This window comes from Mesocricetus auratus, unplaced genomic scaffold, assembly GCF_017639785.1.
Source record: "Mesocricetus auratus isolate SY011 unplaced genomic scaffold, BCM_Maur_2.0 Super-Scaffold_100676, whole genome shotgun sequence".
Lineage (NCBI taxonomy): Eukaryota > Metazoa > Chordata > Mammalia > Rodentia > Cricetidae > Mesocricetus > Mesocricetus auratus.
In genome coordinates this window covers 4971030-4988694 of record NW_024429266.1, presented here as the reverse complement: position 1 = coordinate 4988694, position 17665 = coordinate 4971030, and the positions used below count along the sequence as shown (strand labels likewise).

The 17665-nt window shown below is 50.9% G+C and overlaps 1 protein-coding gene across 3 annotated transcripts in view; it reads left to right on the top strand.

The window, feature by feature from the left end:
* Positions 1–16406, top strand: part of Ptpn14 (protein tyrosine phosphatase non-receptor type 14) — a 125100-nt gene extending 108694 nt beyond the window's left edge. For all 3 annotated transcript variants that reach the window (XM_040737384.1, XM_040737385.1, XM_040737386.1), the window contains exons 14-19: positions 2770–2913; positions 4357–4575; positions 8031–8159; positions 10627–10861; positions 12746–12909; positions 16035–16406. In XM_040737384.1, coding sequence (XP_040593318.1) covers positions 2770–2913; positions 4357–4575; positions 8031–8159; positions 10627–10861; positions 12746–12909; positions 16035–16163 — 1020 coding nt within the window. In that variant the 3' untranslated portion in view covers positions 16164–16406. The remainder of the gene's footprint in view (positions 1–2769; positions 2914–4356; positions 4576–8030; positions 8160–10626; positions 10862–12745; positions 12910–16034) is intronic.
* Positions 16407–17665: the final 1259 nt, after the last annotated feature.

Sequence of the window (17665 nt, the reverse complement as noted above, 5' to 3'; positions counted from 1 at the left end):
CAGGTCACCCTTCACTGGCATGCACACAGCCTAGAGAGCTAGTCCTGTTGTTGGGGTGAGACCACACGGTGGCAGATGTGTATAAACAAGAAAATAAACACCTCTTACAACGAGAACACTGTTGGATTGTAGTTGCTGCTGGGGCAAAAAAAAAAACCCTCATTACCGCTTTCCCTGGAAATCCCAAGGTTCTGGTGGTCAGCAGGGTGGTGACAGGAGTCAGCGTGGATGGACTTCATGCTTCTTGCATTGGAGCGCACACACACACATGTACATGCACACACACTCGCACACACATGCACGCACACACACACCCCCTTCTGGCTGGGGATGCAGTGAAATGCAGGGGTGAGTAACATGAAGATACAGTTTTCCCAGCTTGGAAAAATTAGTAATTCATTGGTGTAAAGTGATGTTTCAGCGCATCTTGGCTCCTGGCCCCTTAGAAGCTGCCTTGGCTTAGGAATCCATCACCATAAGCATTGAGCTTCCCGGTTGGCCCTGCCAGGTGGAGACTTAAGGATGTCCACATGGTCTTGTAGCCTCATCTTGGCCATAGCCCTGTTGCTGGTCCTCTGCTTGGAAACATCGGGCAAACGAGGAAGAGTGAAGTATTTTCTCCTGTCCTCTCCCCCCAGTTCTGTTTTATTCCAGGATGGTGGCAGATTTTACCAGTTAGCTTTCAGTTCAGGAACATGGCTGCCCATGTCTACATCCCTGTCCCTGTTAGACCCCCCTCTCACAGCCTCAGACTCAGAGAGGGCCACCTGTGCCAGTGGCTCTAACACTCAAGATGAATCTTCGCCATTAATCTGTGTTTGTACTCACTGGTCCAGGCAGCACCCACACAGCTCCCGGAGTCCTCTGTTAATGGAAAGAAGGCTGCTGTGGGCCTTCCAGCCCCTCACGCTAAGAGGACAGAGAGAACGCTCAAGCCTGTGTGGAGGGCTGGGTACAGTGAGCTCCCTGTCCTCAGTTGCTTTTGGTGTGATGAATGGCTCAGCCTGCTGCCCTTACGGCCGCATCCTTCACTCCTGCTGCCGCCCTGAAGACTTTTCCAACTTCCACCCCGGGGCCTGGAGTCAGGTTCCGAGAGCAAAGAAAGCCAGCTTCATTTATTTATTTATTTATTTATTTATTTATTTATTTATTTATTTATTTATTTATTTATTTATTCATTCATTCATTTAGCTGTTTGTTTATGCATTTATTGTCCCTGCTGAGAAGCTAATGGGATGAAGGACACTTGCACCTAAGAGTCCTGGTTCATAGTCACTGTATCCACTTTTCCCCAGTTGGGTAGTGAGCCCCTCCCAAGAATAGCAATCCCTGAGCTCTGCAGGCAGACAGAGGCAGGAGGGTTGCTTGCAGGTTTGAGGAACACCCAGAGCTACCTAGAGAGAGAGAGAGAGACCTTGTCCCAAAAATCAAACCAAAGCAAAACCTTTGAAGACTTTCAAAACCCAGTAGAAAGAGGGGATAGGATAGTTTGCAAAACTGAACTAATCGGCAAAGGAATCCAGACTCGTCCTGGAGGGCCGCTTGGCGTGGAGACGCCGAGGCTGTCCGTGTAGTGACGCAGCCTTCACAGCTTACGGCTCGGGCCCTGCTCTCTGTGCACCCTCGGTTGTCAGGGCCGGCCTGTCCGTCACCACAGTAGTTCTCCTGTTGATACCGCCCCTCGCAGGGGTTTCTCCCTCACCGTACGTCACACCGTGGCCACAGTGACGCCTATGCAAAGCCCAGGTCCCTGCCACCCCACCCCCACCTTCCTCGGCGCCACTTTTCCGGCAGCGTGGCTCCATCAAGATACCTCCTCCAGGAGTAAACGGATAAGCAGTGCAATAAGAAAACAAGTCACTGAGGAGACCAGGCTGCCCCTTCGTCTCTAGCAGTCACAGGCACCTGCAAACTGTCGCTACTTCAGTTAGCATCATAATGTCCTCCTGCACACTCCTCCCTGAATATCTAGGGCAAGACAGTCTTCAAGGGATGTGCACAGGGCACAGTAGGCTGCCATCAGAAAAGAGGGAGGATGTCCACACCCCCACCGATGATGCCCAGCAGTGATCCCAGCATCCATGCCTGACCACACCTGGCTCAGCCCAGAGATGAGGGGCGGATAGGGCCGACCATCCACACTCTTGTCAAGACCCTCCAGTGATGCAGTAGTCATGGATGGAGTACGGAGGGCAGAGGCACGGTGGTGACCTTTTTAAGTATGGTAGACCCTGTTCTGGGTCTGGCAAAGCAGGTGTCCCGGGGACTGGGAGTAAGGTCTTCAGCCTGAGCCCCTCAGAATGGAAACCCGGTTTTCTTCTTTTTTTTTTCTGCTGCGTTAACCAATACTGTCGCTGGTGGGTTTTACACCATTAGTCAGTGCGAACGGCCTGTCCTCATGATGGACTCGTTCCCTGTAGTCCTGTTTCCTTCTGTCTCCAGCCCATAGTTTTCTGAAGTGTATTTATACAAACCCCCTTTTTTGTTGCTGTTCTCTTGCAAACCCTGTGACAAGGCATATCTGCTAGGGAGCCTTTCTTTATCTGCCCAACGTATGAGTTAATTAAGAATAAAGGCCCTAGGGTCCTGTAAGAACTGGCCTCCCTGGGCACGGTGGGAATAATGGGAAGTCTGTGTTTGAATTTGCCCTACTAATGGTGAATGTCTGCATTCCTTGGCTGGGGAGTTACAGATTTGGGGAGATTAAAACACATTCCAGCCTTCCCCTGGAATTATAAACAATGAGAACGTGTCTTTTCTTGCCGGAAGAATCTAGAGAAGCAGAAGATGGCAGGTCTGGACCCACAGAGGAGGCCACTGATGCTGGCAGCCCTGAATGGGCTCTCCGTGGCCCGCGTCCCGGGGCGGGAAGACAGTCGACACGATGCCACCCGAGTTCCCATAGACGAGAGGGTGAGTGCTGGGTTTTCGGGTGTGCCTCGCTCCCTGTGCCTCCAGATCCCAGGAGGGCCTCTTTGCCCAGGCCTGTCGGGGTTGCCTCACGGCTTCATTCCTTCAGACTGAGGAAGGCTTGGTCCGAGTGCGCTGTGTGAAAGCCAACCCTTTCCAACATCTCCTGTCTCTTCATTCTGGTCTCCACACTTAGCAAACGAGCGTATTGATGCTTTGTTAAGAAGTCTAGCCCCAGGGCTGAGATGCCTCAGTGGGTGTGGGAGCTTGCTGCCAAGTCTGAAGACCTGAGTGCAATCCCTGGAACTCGCATTGTGCCAAGGGAGGACTGACTCTCTCAAGGTGTACTCTGACCTCTGCACAGCTTGCCCCCCCAGACAAAATAAGCAATCAAAACAAGAGTCTAACCTCTAACAAGCTGCGTGACCTTGGCCTATTACTCACTTAGTTCTCTACTTTTTTACTCATACGTGGCCAATGTAATTATCAATTCTTAATGCATTTTACATGATTTCAACACCAAGGAAAATGCAAATTTGCATTCTGATGTGATTGACACATTTGTTTTCTTCACTCAATTGAATCCGAAGATGCACTAAATTGAAGCATGCTGAGGGAAATACTAAAAGTTTTCATTTTCTGCAATGAAAGCATTATGTTTCTGTAAGTGTGGAGAACTCTTTTTGTAAGATGAGAAAATGGAGAAAATTTTCCACCTGACACACTCAGTGATTTTTGTAATGACTGCTGTTTCCTAGGAAACAGTCATCCAGGGTTTTAGGGTTCCTGCTGTCCCCTTCAAGAGCTGTAAGGTGATGTGACCTATAGTTCTTTGGTTAGGTATTGGTTCTGTTGCTGAGGTGGGAAGGGGGGGAAATGCTAAAGCTGCCAGACTTGCTACCAGAAGGTCTGGAAACTGATTTTCTGAGTTCCCTGAATGATGTGTTAGCGTGCTGGATTTCTGTCAGCAGATGCTGGAATTAGAATGTTTTCTTGAGTCAGAAGGGACGTTTCCCCCCCCAACTAATACGATGCAATTGAAATTAGTGGTTTGTCCGAGGAAGGAGAAAGGCAGGTTGTGTTGTGTGGGTCCTTATTCAGCACTCTACAACTGGGAGCTTCAGTAATTCAGTAAAAACTGCTCTGAGGTAAAGGATGCTTGGATAGTTAAGATCGACACTGTCCTTGTCAGCAACGGTCGTAGGCAGCGCAAGTAATAGGAGCACGGAGTTTGCGTTTCCGCGTACACCGGTCTTTGCAGATTGCAGTTTATAGCTGAGTGAGAAGGGAGACAGTTGTCAGGGCAGAGAGACTAGCCTAGCCATGTGGGTAATAGTGAGGGCAGTAGCTAAGTACTAACCCCTCTCAGAAACGCCCTCACTGGGAGTGCTTAGAGCCTGGTTGCCCTGTGGGGATTGGGAGAGCCGAGCCCCGCTTCTCTTGCAGCTCAGAGCCCTGAAGAAGAAGCTGGAAGAGGGAATGGTGTTCACAGAGTATGAGCAGATCCCGAGCAAGAAGGCCAATGGCATCTTCAGCACCGCCACGCTGCCGGAAAACGCCGAGCGCAGCCGGATCCGAGAGGTTGTCCCTTACGAGGAGAACCGGGTGGAGCTCATCCCCACCAAGGAGAACAACACAGGCTACATCAACGCCTCCCACATCAAGGTGAGGGGCTTCAGAGGCGTACACCGGGGTTCTCGAACAGGCCGCCTTCATTATTGCAGAGATTCCATCCCCAAGCTGTGGCAAATAGAGCTGTCCTCCTGTTGGTTTGTGGCTCACAGATGACGGACACTGGAACTCATAACTCTTTTTTTTTTTTTTTTTTTTTTTTTGGTTTTTCGAGACAGGGTTTCTCTGTATTGTTTTGGAGGCTGTCCTGGAACTCGCTTGGTAGACCAAGCTTGGTCTCAAACTCACAGAGATCTGCCTGCCTCTGCCTCCCTAGTGCTGGGATTAAAGGCGTGCGCCATCACCGCCCGGCATGGAACTCATAACTCTTATCACTAGTGTTTTTATCCTGTCCAATAACAGCACAAACCATTGTTTATTCTTTATACTACCATAGGCAATTCACTTTACAGCCAAACGGTAATTTTCGGTGCTGTTGATGAGAGTGGGGTGATTTATACACAAACCACACCTGATCACAGCAGATCCTCGGCCGGTGAATGGGAGTGCATTCTTTATTTTTATTTTATGGGTGTGTTTGTCTGCATGTGCGTATGTGTGCACCATGCACATGCCTGGTAGCTGCAGAGGTAGGAAGAAAGCATCGGGTCCTTTGGAACTGGTGTTATAGCAAGTTGTGAACCTTCATGTGGGTGCTGGGACTGAACTCAGGTTCTCTGCCAGAGCAGCCGGTGTTCTTAACCTCTTGGCCACCTCTCCAGCCCGCAGTGTGTGGGATTTCAGTTGCTGTCTCAAATACTTCATGTCTCAGTCTGTCATGGCTTAGCTAGACCCCAGTTAGGATTGAGAGCTGTAAACTCATGGGTACCTAGAGTGAATGATTTCCTAATAACTGGATGTACTTCTTTAGAACCTGACTCTGACCTCTGAACTGGAGAGTGTTTCAAAGGCTCTTGCTTGGTCAGTGGGTACAGGACATTTTTTTAAGCTACACAGTTCACCTGAGTAATTTATGTGATTAGTAGCTTTGAACTCTTAAGTTCCTTGGACTTTTCAACTCTGGTGGAAATTGCTAGAAGGTTCCTTTGAACTCCCCCACCCCAAGATGTAGTTAGGTATCTGGTTTGTGTATCACTCACAGCTAGTTTCCATATAGGACATGAAAAATGTGGCATGTTTGGTTATAGTGTTTTTATGCACAGGACATAGCACTGTATACATGCGTTTATAATATGCAAGTTCTTTTTATTTATTTTTATTTTTTGCTGTTTTTGAGAACAAGAACAAAACCAATAACGAGTGATAGGGAACTCTCAAGTAAACCAATGATGGTCTTAGTTAGATTATGAGATAATGAACACTACAGCCCACCCAAGGATGAGGACAGGACAGCTGATTCCACATGAGTGTCTCTGAACACGGTACAGAGGGACATCCTCCTGGCCTCGGCCCTCGGCCCAGTCTTTCCCCCATTTTCCATTCTCTTTGGACACAGCTGTCACTCCACGTAAGCAGTGCCCTTTGGGAATTGTTGGGAGATGCCTTCCTTTCTGCGGTATCCTCCAAGGCCCACAGTTCGTCTTAGGGTAGACGTGGCACATTTCACCAGCCCACAGAGCTTGCAGGAACTTGCCCTCGCCTTCTAGAGTTGAGCTATGTGTTTCGCCACTGTTTTCTCTCCTGGGTTCCAAGCAGCCCTTGACCCGGAAGGAAACCGAGTTCCTCCAGAGGTGAAACCGTGTCTCTGAGCCTTCCTCTGCAGCACCAACGGATGGCATCCGTGTGGTTTTTAATGCGCTCCTGTCAATACTAAGAGGAGGCTCATTCTCTGCCGGTTTTTATGGTTCCTGTATGTTGGGTGCCAGGAAGGATAGCGTTTAGCTCCCAGTTCCACACACACACACACACACACACACACCGCCGCCCCCATGTCCCTTCCCAGTGAGCCTGTGGGTGTTTTCTACTGCCAGTGTGTGGAAAGTGGGTGTTCTTGCAAACTTTGACCTGAGCATGTCTTGTGTAGTGAGACCATAGCTGATGTTATTTTTGTCAAAATCAAATTAGTATGTAGTCTCACAATAAATGAGGAGGCAAGTCTGAAAAAGCCCCCTTTGCTTCTGGCGCCCTCTGGAGGTCTGCATTGCATGGGCGTGTGAAGGGGCTCAACTTTCATGCCAAGGCACAGGTAGGGAAGTGGTCGCCATTCCATGCTGAGAGTGTGGCCTTCAGTTTTCCGGGTCTGTTTTTTGCCAATGGCATGCATTTTTTATTAAAAGCCTGCCATGGAACCCTGTTCTTCAAGTTGTTTAGAACCACAGCCCTCTGGTGGTTGTGAAACTAATTTAACACTTATAACCGTGCATATACTTCAACAAGATACGGACCAAAGCATGAAAATTGTAAGAATATATTGTGCACACTAAGCATAGGTGTTGTTCCTGTAACATAAATCCTGTTAATTTATGCTTAGGTGTTTGCACATGCTCTTGTGTACTTACACATTTATGCGAATGCATGTTTATATGTGGTGTGTGTGTGTGTGCACTCCCCCCATGTATGCACGAATGAAGGCCAAAGATAAACAATTGATCTTCTGTATCACTCTTAACTTGCTATTACATTTTATTTTTCATGCCTATGTCTTTCTGTGTGTGTGCCCGAGTCTATGTGTGTGTGCGTGTCTATGGTGTGTGTGTGTGTGCGTGCGTGTGTGTGTGTGTGTGTGTGTGTGTCTGTGGTGTGTGTGTGCGTGTGTGCGTGTCTATGGTGTGTGTGTGTGTGCGTGCGTGCGTGTGTGTGTGTGTCTGTGGTGTGTGTGTGCGTGTGTGTGTGCATGTGTGCGTGTGTGTGTGTGTGTGTGTGTGTGTGTGTGTGTGTGCATGTGTGCGTGTGTAGGTCAGAGGACAACTGGCAGGAGTTGGTTCCCTTCTTCCATGACATGGATCCTGGGGGTGAAACTTCGGTCGTCAGAGTTAGCGCTGGGCTCCTTCACCACGGACTGTCTCTCCCAGCCCCTCCACCTTGCTTTTTTTGAGGCAGGTCTTTGACTGCGCCTGGGTTCACTGTGTCAGCAAGTTTGGCCAGTGAACCCCAGGGACGCCTCCCTCCTCTTTGACCTCCCCAGCCCTGGGATAGCACACACACAGCACCACACCTGACCTACACGTGGGCGCTGGAGATCGAACTCGGGTCCTCGCGCTTGTGCAGAAGGCAGTTTTCCCAATGAGCCACCTCCTGAGCTCAGGCGTGTATTTTTGATCTGTCCTGGTTTGCGTGTGTCGTGTGTATGTCGCGTGCAATAAGAGATCAGGCAGGTATGACTTGGTGGGCTTGCTTTGGCAGAAAGCATTTGATGCAAACGTGTGTCACCTCCTATTTATGGCTCCTGGGTTTTTATGATTGCTCCGATCGACTTGGTCCAAAAGAGAGGGAATGGAGGGTGGTTCCACCAGCCTGGCTGTGCTGACGATGCTTTCCTTGACTTGCAGGTGGTGGTTAGTGGGGCCGAATGGCACTACATCGCCACGCAGGGACCCTTGCCACATACCTGCCATGACTTCTGGCAGATGGTGTGGGAGCAGGGGGTGAACGTGATTGCCATGGTCACCGCAGAGGAGGTAAGGGGGTGGCTTGCCTGGTGCCCTTGTTCTGGGGAAGGGGTGACCAGAAGGCGGGCTTGATAACCACGCTTGGCCTGCTCCGCGCTACAGCTCTGTGCTTCCGCTCGCCCGTTCTGGGGTTAGCGTGCCCCTCTCCTCGTGGTCTGTGCACACCTCCTTCCCCAGAGATGGCTTACAGTGGACTCTCACCCGCCCCTTCCTTTCCCTTTGATTCTTAACTCTTTCCTTTGTGACATCCTTGGCTGCAGTGAAAACCAAACACAGAATCCAAACAACCAAACCCGAGTGTTCATCCAGTGGGCAGCGTGAGCAGCTCGGGCTGTGCTGGGTGAGCACGCGGGGCTGCCATCCCCAGGGCTGCCAACCCTGTGTGCCGTGGTGTTTATCAGCTGAAAGAAGACCAGAGCCACTGCTGGGGGGAAAGGGCTTTATTCTTCAGGGAGCAGGAGAGGAAGATTCCTTTCCTTCCTTTGTTGAGGCAAACACAGGTTCTCTGTTGCAGCTGAGTTGCTGTGCCTGCGCTGCACAAACCGGCACACAATGCCCCCGTGTGACGCCGCCTGCTCAGAGCGCGCTGACTCTGAGGGAAGAGAGTTGGGTTTCCTGTCTGTGACAACCCAGAATATTGTGCCCCCCACCCCCTTTAATCCTCCTATGGGAGTCCACGCAATATTTTCAAATTCGTTTAGGGAATCAGCTTCGTGCGTTTTACCAAACCCCTTGGTATTGTGAGGTTCCATTCCCACCTGTTATCCCGCGCCAAGAGCAGAGAGAGCTGGGACGCAGCAAAGTCATGGCCCCCACCATCACCACCTATGACCGTGATGGGCAGTTATTCTAGAGCAGCTGACGAAGAGATTTGGTGAGGGTGCATCAAGTAAATTCTGAGACTGCTGAAATAGCTCACCACTGTAAAGTACCTGCCACGGACACATAGAGACGTGAATTTGGATTCACGGCACCCACGTGTAGTCTCAGCATGGGGAGGTGAAGACAGGGAGATCCCTGACCGGACACTCAGTGTTGACCTTTGGCCTCCACAGGCACACATGCACACATCCACATGAATACATGTCACATAGATACACATACACACACGCACACACACATACACACACGCACACACACACACACACACACACACAGAAAGTCAGTTGTCAGAACTCATGACACCTTTACACCTTTAAACTGAATAGGTCATGTCGTGGTGGGTCTGTTATTCTGTTTATTTACTTATTTGTCTCCTTGACACGGTCTCAAAGCCCAGACTGGCCTTGAATTCGTCCATCTGTGGAGACTACGGGGCGGGTGGTGGCTGAGACACCCTTGCTTCCTGGGAGAGACACTCAAAAGTGAACAGACAGCACATGTCGGAAGGCTATAAGGACCGCCGGTGGTCAGGGGAAGGGGGCAGCTGTGACTTTCTGGTGCCCCAGCTGAGGCATCAGATCTGCCCACGTCAATACGAAGCAGAGCCTGGTGTCGCCTGGGATAGCCAGGAATGTACCGTTTTGTAAATCCAGAAATGACTTGGGCACTGACCAAGTATGAGCTTGAGTTCTCCAATCAACCCAAGTTTACAGAACTAGAACTAAAAAAAAAACAAAGTACTTCAGAGCTAGGAAGACCCAGTTAGCCCTCTAGTATGAGACAGGATGACTAGCGTCCCCCAAGGATGTGTCACCTTACAAACAGGCAAGTTGATAGTTACTTTTAGTTAGTTCTTTAGTTATCTACCTGAGACAGGGTCTCCACCTCTCAAGTGATAGTTGGTTTATACTCGGTTGCTTCAGCCCTACGGATTGAACCCAGGTCCTCATGCGTGTTGTAGATGCCTTAGACCCACGGAGGGCATCTTCGCCCTACGGGGTTCCTCCAGCCTTCAGTTGGGCAGAGTCCCTGTCACACTCACTGCGTCTTCTCCCTGCCACCCTGCCCCTGCCCTCTGTCTCCTCTTCAGCCGCCAGCCCCCTCCGTGTTTCCCACCCCACACCAGTGATTTCTGAACTGTACACAACTGAAAAAAATGAGACTCTGTAGACTGTTCACGGTCTCCGAATAGATGATAAAATCTGGGGGGGGGGAACCAATGGCACTTTAGTAGCTGTTCTCTGCCTTAGCTGTAGGTCGAGCTGAAGCGAGTCAACCAGGCGGAACAGGAAGTGGGAACAGCCCTGGAATACGGGGCAGCGCATGGTGCCTGAGAAAGAGTTCTGGGTTAGCGCGGGCATGAGAAGCAGGGTGGGGACTGGCCACCAGCAACTCCTGCTCCCCAGCCTGAAGCCTTCAGTGGCTTTTCCGCCCTCTGTGGGCTAAAATCCAAGCACCCCGTAGGCAGGCACTGCACAGAGCCCCGTGGAGATGCGATTTAGAAACTGCCGCCTGCTCTCCTGTTCCTGAGATCAGGAGGACAAGAGTTCACCCTTGACTTGTTTCCACTTTTGCTTTTTTGTGTGTGATTCAGGAGGGTGGACGGACCAAAAGCCATCGATACTGGCCCAAACTGGGGTCCAAGCACAGCTCAGCCACCTATGGCAAGTTCAAGGTCACCACAAAGTTTCGAACAGACTCTGGTTGCTATGCAACCACGGGGTTAAAGGTCAAGCACCTGCTGTCCGGCCAGGAGAGGACCGTGTGGCACTTGCAGTACACCGACTGGCCCCACCATGGCTGCCCAGAGGACGTCCAAGGGTTTCTGTGTAAGTTTCCCCAGGCTGAGTTTTGCTGACGGCGTCGGTAGTCTGTCAGATAGAGAGGAGCGGGCTGTGGGATGCCCGTGAAGCTCCGTATGGCGAGATCCTGATCTCCCCGCCCCTGCGTAGGGCAGAGAAGAGTAATAAATGTTGCTTGTGTTCCTTAATCTTTCACACAAGCCCACAAGACAGTGATGAACCAATTCTGCCTTGATTTAGACTTACCAATTGCTGTCTAACGTGTGCGGTAATGCGGATGAACCCTGACAGCACACCAAGTCAAAGATAGCAGACGTTAAAGGGATAAGAATGGTACGATTTCTCCCTGCACGGAGCTCCTACTTCCTGCAAATCCATTGCGTGTGTTTTTATGTTCAGGGCACAGATATTTTAGACACTGATTCATGAGAATACATGGGTGCCCCCGCCCCCCCCCCCCCCGAGTGTCAGGCGGTGGCTCAGGGCAGGAAACCAACAGCTACTGGGCAAACCGTGACCACCACCGAGGCCCGCTGTGCACAGAGGTCCATTCTCACTGTGTACATGTGGAGAAACATTAGAAACTTGCTTTGTTTTGATATTTTAGAACTGGCATTAGGGACTGAGGAGGCCCAGAGCAGGGAGACCAAGAAAACCACTTCTCTGGTTCCTGTAGACTATGATGCATTGATAGAGGATGACATTCACCATTGAAATGAGGGCATACCTCAAGGAACTCGGTGAACACAAAGAACCCGGAAGGCGCAAAGGGCGCAAGATCCCGAGAGGTTAGGGTTCTGCCTGAGGTCATGTGACCAGCCGTCTGTAGCACAGGAGGGATGCGATCTCTGCAGAACTTCCCTCCCTCCTAGCTGCACTCTTTTTCCAGTTCATGGAATCTTCTGGTAGTGGACTGCTTAAAGTTGTCCACAAGAAGAGAACCCTAGAAGCAATTCAAGTAGGTTGGTTCGATGATTGACAGCTCTACTGAAGTGTGGGACCCATGAGCCGGTCTAAAGTGTAGTCAGATCTTTAAAACCAGCCAGTTTAAGGAACGCCGGCTCAAGCTACCGAAGGACACAGGCATCCCTTCAAAGTACACGGGTTATCTAACGGCTGTTTTCGTAAGAGTCTTGAGTCCGTGGTAGTGTATAGCGCCTAGAGACACTGGCTGTTGGATTGCCGGAAGGCCCTGTTTTTCTTTTTACACGGTTGTGGGGAGAAACATTAAGGGTTATGTGGCTGCTTTTCTTTTGTGCCCACTTGGGGGCTGTGAACAAACCTTTGCACACCCCTGCTGGACTGGCAGCTACTGAGAGGGGTGAGCGTATCTCGAACCCTTCACCCACAGGCACAGTGTTGCCTCCAGAAGTGGGCTCATCTTGAATGTTCACATAACTTCACGGAAGTGGATTCCCTGTAGTCCATTTTTTGCATTTGAAATCAAGCCTTGGTTGACATTCACTCGTTGGATGAGGGGAACAGGACGGAGCAGGTGGCCGCTCTTTCCCCAATAGGAATAGGCTCTGACTGGCAGGCGTTTCAAGGGGACTTACTGGCTGCTCTGATCCCAGTCTGCTAATAGTGTGAAATGCTGTAAGTAATCTCTAGAATCATCTGCTTGGGGGACGTGGGGATTTGCAGAGGAGAAAACAGAATTTAATTTTTTTTAAAAAAAGAACTATTTAAAGAACAAATCCTCCTGTGGACTAATTGACTCCCAGCTGGTGTCTTCTGAGTCCAGGACATGGAGGCAGGTACCAGCCAAGTGATTAGTGTCTTATAAGAATTGCAGATTATCATGACTGAAAACAAAGGACTCACCCTCAGTCCTGGTGCCTCTCCCCCATCCCCCTGGCAGCAAAGTCACGTGTTGTGCGTGGGTGACGAGATTCGCGTTCTCTCCCGCAGCCTACTTGGAGGAAATCCAGTCGGTCAGGCGCCACACCAACAGCGTGCTGGAAGGCATCACACCCAGGCACCCGCCCATCGTGGTCCACTGCAGCGCAGGGGTGGGAAGGACCGGCGTGGTCATTCTGTCTGAGCTCATGATCTACTGCCTGGAGCATGATGAAGTGAGTCCTCCTCTCTCTCCGTGTTCTTGTTGCATTTGCTCATTTGATGGAAGGGACCTGCGTGTGTGTGTGTGTGTGTGTGTGTGTGTGTGCGCGTGCGTGCGTGCGTGCGTGCGTGCGTGCGTGCGTGCGTGTGTGTGTGTGTGTGTGTGTGTGTGTGTGTGTGTGAGCGGTCCCTGCTCAAGCAGCATCAGCTTGCTCTTTGAGCCGTGATCTCTCAGCGGCCTGGAGCTCACTAAGTAGTGTAGGCCAGCTGATCAGTGAGCCCCGGGGATCCTCCCGTCTCTACCTCCCAAGTGCTAGAATCGAGTGCGTAGTATCATGCACAGTTGTTGTTGTCTCCATGGTTTGGGGGAGTTTAACTCTGGTCCTCACGCTTGTGTGGTGAGCAGTTTATCAGCTGAGCCATGGTCCCAGGCCTCTGGCCTTCTCCCTGAGGGCTTGCTACCCCTGGTAGAGCTCTGCATCAGAGCCGCCGTTCCTCTCAGGGGACCTGAGTTCTTCAGCAGGACCCCAGTATTTATAGCTTTCCTTGTCTCTGACCCCTTGCTACCCTGTGTAGGAGAAGAAAACTGGAGTGTTCTAGAAACATCCAGCAAGTCTTATTGCTCTCCGCCTTCATTTCCGGAAGTAGCCAGATGCGTTCCATTGGGGGTCATTTGCCATGGCACCTTGTCTTGGCGCGTGTAGTTCGGACATGTCTTGCATTTCTGGGGTGAGCTCTGTCCCCAGTTTTTGCGCGAAGATGCATCTATGCAGAACACAGTTGTTATTTATAGTTCAGGTTTTATTTGGCGGTATTTGCCCTCATCTGGCTGGGTGGTGTGTTGTGTAGCACAGAGCGTGGGGATGTGGGCCCCAGCATCGGCGGCCCCTTGCTATAGTCATACGGGGTGTGTTATCCTGCACTGCCATGGGATCCTGGAGTTGTATCGAGAGACATCGACAACAGCTCTGCCTTCATTCACATGAGGTTGTACATAGGGTTGGGGGCAGGGGTTTTGGATTCTGCTAGTCTGTTTGTTGGTTTGTTTGTGGGAGTCCTGGGGGATCTAGTCCAGGACTTTGCACATGTTAGGCAAGTGCTCTACCGCTGAGCTATACCTCTGGCCTGTTGTGGGTGTTTGTTTGCATTTTTCAGTTGGGTCTTATCATGTGACCATTACACTACGTAGAGAGAAGCCTTCCCACCAGCCTGGTCCCAGAGCCACATGAGTCCCAAATGAACACACAGGAGGCTATATTAATTATGAAGCTGTTGGCCTTGCTTGTGTCTTACTGGCTAGCTCTGACTTAAGTATTTATTCCATAATTGTTAATCTAAGTATTTCTCTTACCGGAGAAAAGGGTCCGGACTTCTTACCCCTATGGCAGCTACATGGTGACTCTCTGTGTTTCTCCCTCCCAGAGTCCTCCTTGACTCCTAGTCCCACCTATCTTGCTTCCCTATTGGCCAACGGTGCTTTATTGACATACACACAGGACTTCCCCATCAACACTAGTTCCCCAGCCCTCCGCTGTAAGGTTAATAAGGGAGCACCCTCCCCTCTGCCTCATGCAAAGCCAGGCCCAGATGCGGAAATCCAGGCCCAGGAGCAGTCATGTGATGTACCTGGCGCCCCATGTCTTTAAGCAGCTGTGTGTTGGCAGGAAGCAAGCTCTTCTACTTTGAGGTCACTTCCTGTCTTCTCACTGTTTCCACCAAGCTGTTGGCCTGTTCAGTTACCCATTACACAGTGAGGAACTCTTGCTGTGTGTGATGGTACAGCAGTGTGGTAATGTGTGTACAATCGACTCAGAGATTTGAACATAGCTTGAACACTGCCCAGCCTCTTGTCTGGGAAAGGCTGGTCTCTTAGCTCTTTGGAGACCAATTAACGCCCTCTGTGAAGCAGTGACTGGAAGTCATGTTGCTCATCCTGCTACACGTGTCTCACCCAGCCTACTGCGGGATGGGTGTGGAAAGGGGATCCAGCCAGCCGGGCACCCCGTTGGCTCCCTGAGGCTTCCTCATGGTGTGTCCAGACATAGTGGACGTCCTCGCTGCCCAGCTGTGTACCGGAACATTCCTTGCTGGCGTGTGGTAGTCCTGAAAGGGCTTCTGTTCCCATTGATATTGAGAGATAGCAAGATGACTCGTGAGCTCTGCATTCTTGAGGCCTGGCTCCTCCCACTCATGTGCCTGTTATCAGGAGAAGGGCAAACATGCTTACTTTGTCCTTTAAACAAAGACTTTTGACAAATAAATATGAGGTTGCTATGCCCTGGTTTTCTCCCATGGCAACTTAACCTCCTTCTTCTAACCACTGAAGTTATCAGAGTATTTTAAATTTTATCTTGTAATTCTGGCGGTTTTCATTTTGCCGAAGAGGTGGCTTTTCTGTTTCCTCCCCTTCCCCCCATTTTGTCTGATTGAAAAAAATAATAATTACTTTCAATTATGTGGAGATGATGAAGGGAGGGGTGCATGTCAGTGCAGCACCCACAAGGCCAGGAGAAAAGTGTCTGACCGTCTGGAGCTGTAGCCCCAAGTGGCTGTGACCCACCCGATGTGGGGTGCTGGGAACTCTGTGAGTCGGGAAGAGTGTGGCAAGCTCTCTGACCCCTCGAGGCACGTCTCTAGCCCTGGGGTCTCATTCTGAACTCTGAGTAGTTGAACATGGGTAGTGTGTGTGCTGGGGGGGAAATCCCTGCAGTGAGGTTACTAGCTGAGACCAGTGCTCTCTGTGGACTCCTCTGCTGGAAGTATCAGTGGCAATGTCTGCCATGCCCCTGCATGTGGCAGGAGGCAACTGTGTCCCAATGGTAGTGGTGGAGGTGATGGTGGGGATGGATACTGTTTGGCATTTGCCACAGTTCACGGCTCTGAGCGCCTTGAAGTGTTGGTGCGACACGCTCAGATCACCCACAGCAGTAAGCCTAAACAAACACAGATCGAAAGATGTCACACCAGTGACCGGGTTCTCCAACCCTGGCACAGAACCCATTCCTCACGCCTCGGAGGGGTCGGCCCGGAAGCTCTGCCCGCTTCCTGGTCATGCGCAGTAGGCAGAGGCTTCCCAGAGTGGGAGGAGCCGATGAGAGGCGTCCTGTCTCAGGCTGTGCGCCCTTCTTTTGCCTTGCAGAAGGTGGAAGTGCCCACGATGCTGAGGTTCCTCAGGGAGCAGAGGATGTTCATGATCCAGACCATCGCACAGTACAAGTTCGTCTACCAAGTCCTCGTCCAGTTCCTGCAGAACTCCAGGCTCATTTGATTTCCCAGATGCAGCTTCGGGAGGAGGGACCTGGCTCCATCCTGCAGGGGGCGACACTTACAGACAACGTCTGCCTCCAGCTGCGGAGGCAGACGGCTGACAGCAGGCGAGAGCCAGAGTTGCTTACAAACATCATGTATTATTTTATATGAGATAATTTATTTTTCTGCCTTTGGAGTAAGTTTTGTGAGTTGTTACAATGCATATTTTTTTTCCACAATAATATAGTGCTTCTCATTTGAACCACATGTTGACTGATCTGCATGTAAGCCTCCGGGAGGGAAGGTAGTGACGCCAGGGGACCTTATAGGCACAGAGGCATAAGGGAACGCATCTCTAGTGAAGTTGCAGACGAGTTGGTAATGCCCCAGTCACAGGTGGCAAGAGAAAAGAAGTCGTTCTCACCCGGAAGGATGAGAGCCAGCCGAGGAGGAAGGTCCTTGCTGGTTTCCCCTTAAACACTGGATCCATGTGCCCAGCTGGATAGCTGCTCCCCTCCCCTTTACTGCCCTGCTCTCAGCATCTCTCTCCCTAAGCCTGGGGTGAAGGGTGGGCCCTGCCGGAAAGCACTGTGCCTTTAAGGCTGGTGGCGTTGTCTTTGGTAAAGAGCTATGGCTGCTGGTTCTGTTGCTCACCGCTTGCTCTGGTCTAGAAGTCAGATATGGTGATGGGACTTTGTCTTGGGTGCCCCAGCACCCTCATCTGGTGGCCCAGGGCCAGGCCATCTGCACAGCTCAGCCCCGTGCCTAATTGAGAGAGAAGATAATAGACCAGGGTGGAAATGGTGTTGGGTTGGGCCTTGGTGTGGATTCTTAACCAACCGATGTTGAGTGTGGCAGATGAGGATTTAGAGGATGAGGTTTGGGTGTGTTCCATTTTCCTATCCATCGCTGAGTTCTTAGAAGGGTCATAAGGCAAATGGTTTAAGGAAGTTCACATCTGGGAGCTGTCTGGCACTTTGTAGCAGGCCCTGGCTGGGAGGCTCACACCCAGGCCCCACTCGCTGGCTAACAAGGACTGAGTTGATTCCACTTGGGAACTTCTTTGTTGCAATCTTGAGGCAGGGTCCCAGGCTGACCTTGGACTTGGTGGGTCCCATCTGTGTTTCCCAGCCGTTGGGATTTCAGGCATGTACCACACACACACACACACACACAGGCCACACTTGCCCCTTGTCATGAATGCTGAGAGTGTCTTTTGCAACATCTGGCCAATGATGGTAATAGCTACCCTCACTCTGAAGGGCAGTTTCCTTCCCACGTCTCCTTCCCGAGTATAATTGTGAGGTTGTGGGACTGAGTGTGTCACGTCTTCCTACACAGTTATAGCTGCTTCCTTTTATTTATCCTGAGCTGGAGACCAACCAGAAAGAGTGTGCTCTGGTGGCTTCTGTCCCCACACACTAGTAGAGATGCCTTTGACAGCAGACGCCCCTTGAGCTTCTCTGGAAAATGAGCCGAGCTGTCTTCCCTCTGGGCCAGGGCGGTGCTGATGCTGATATT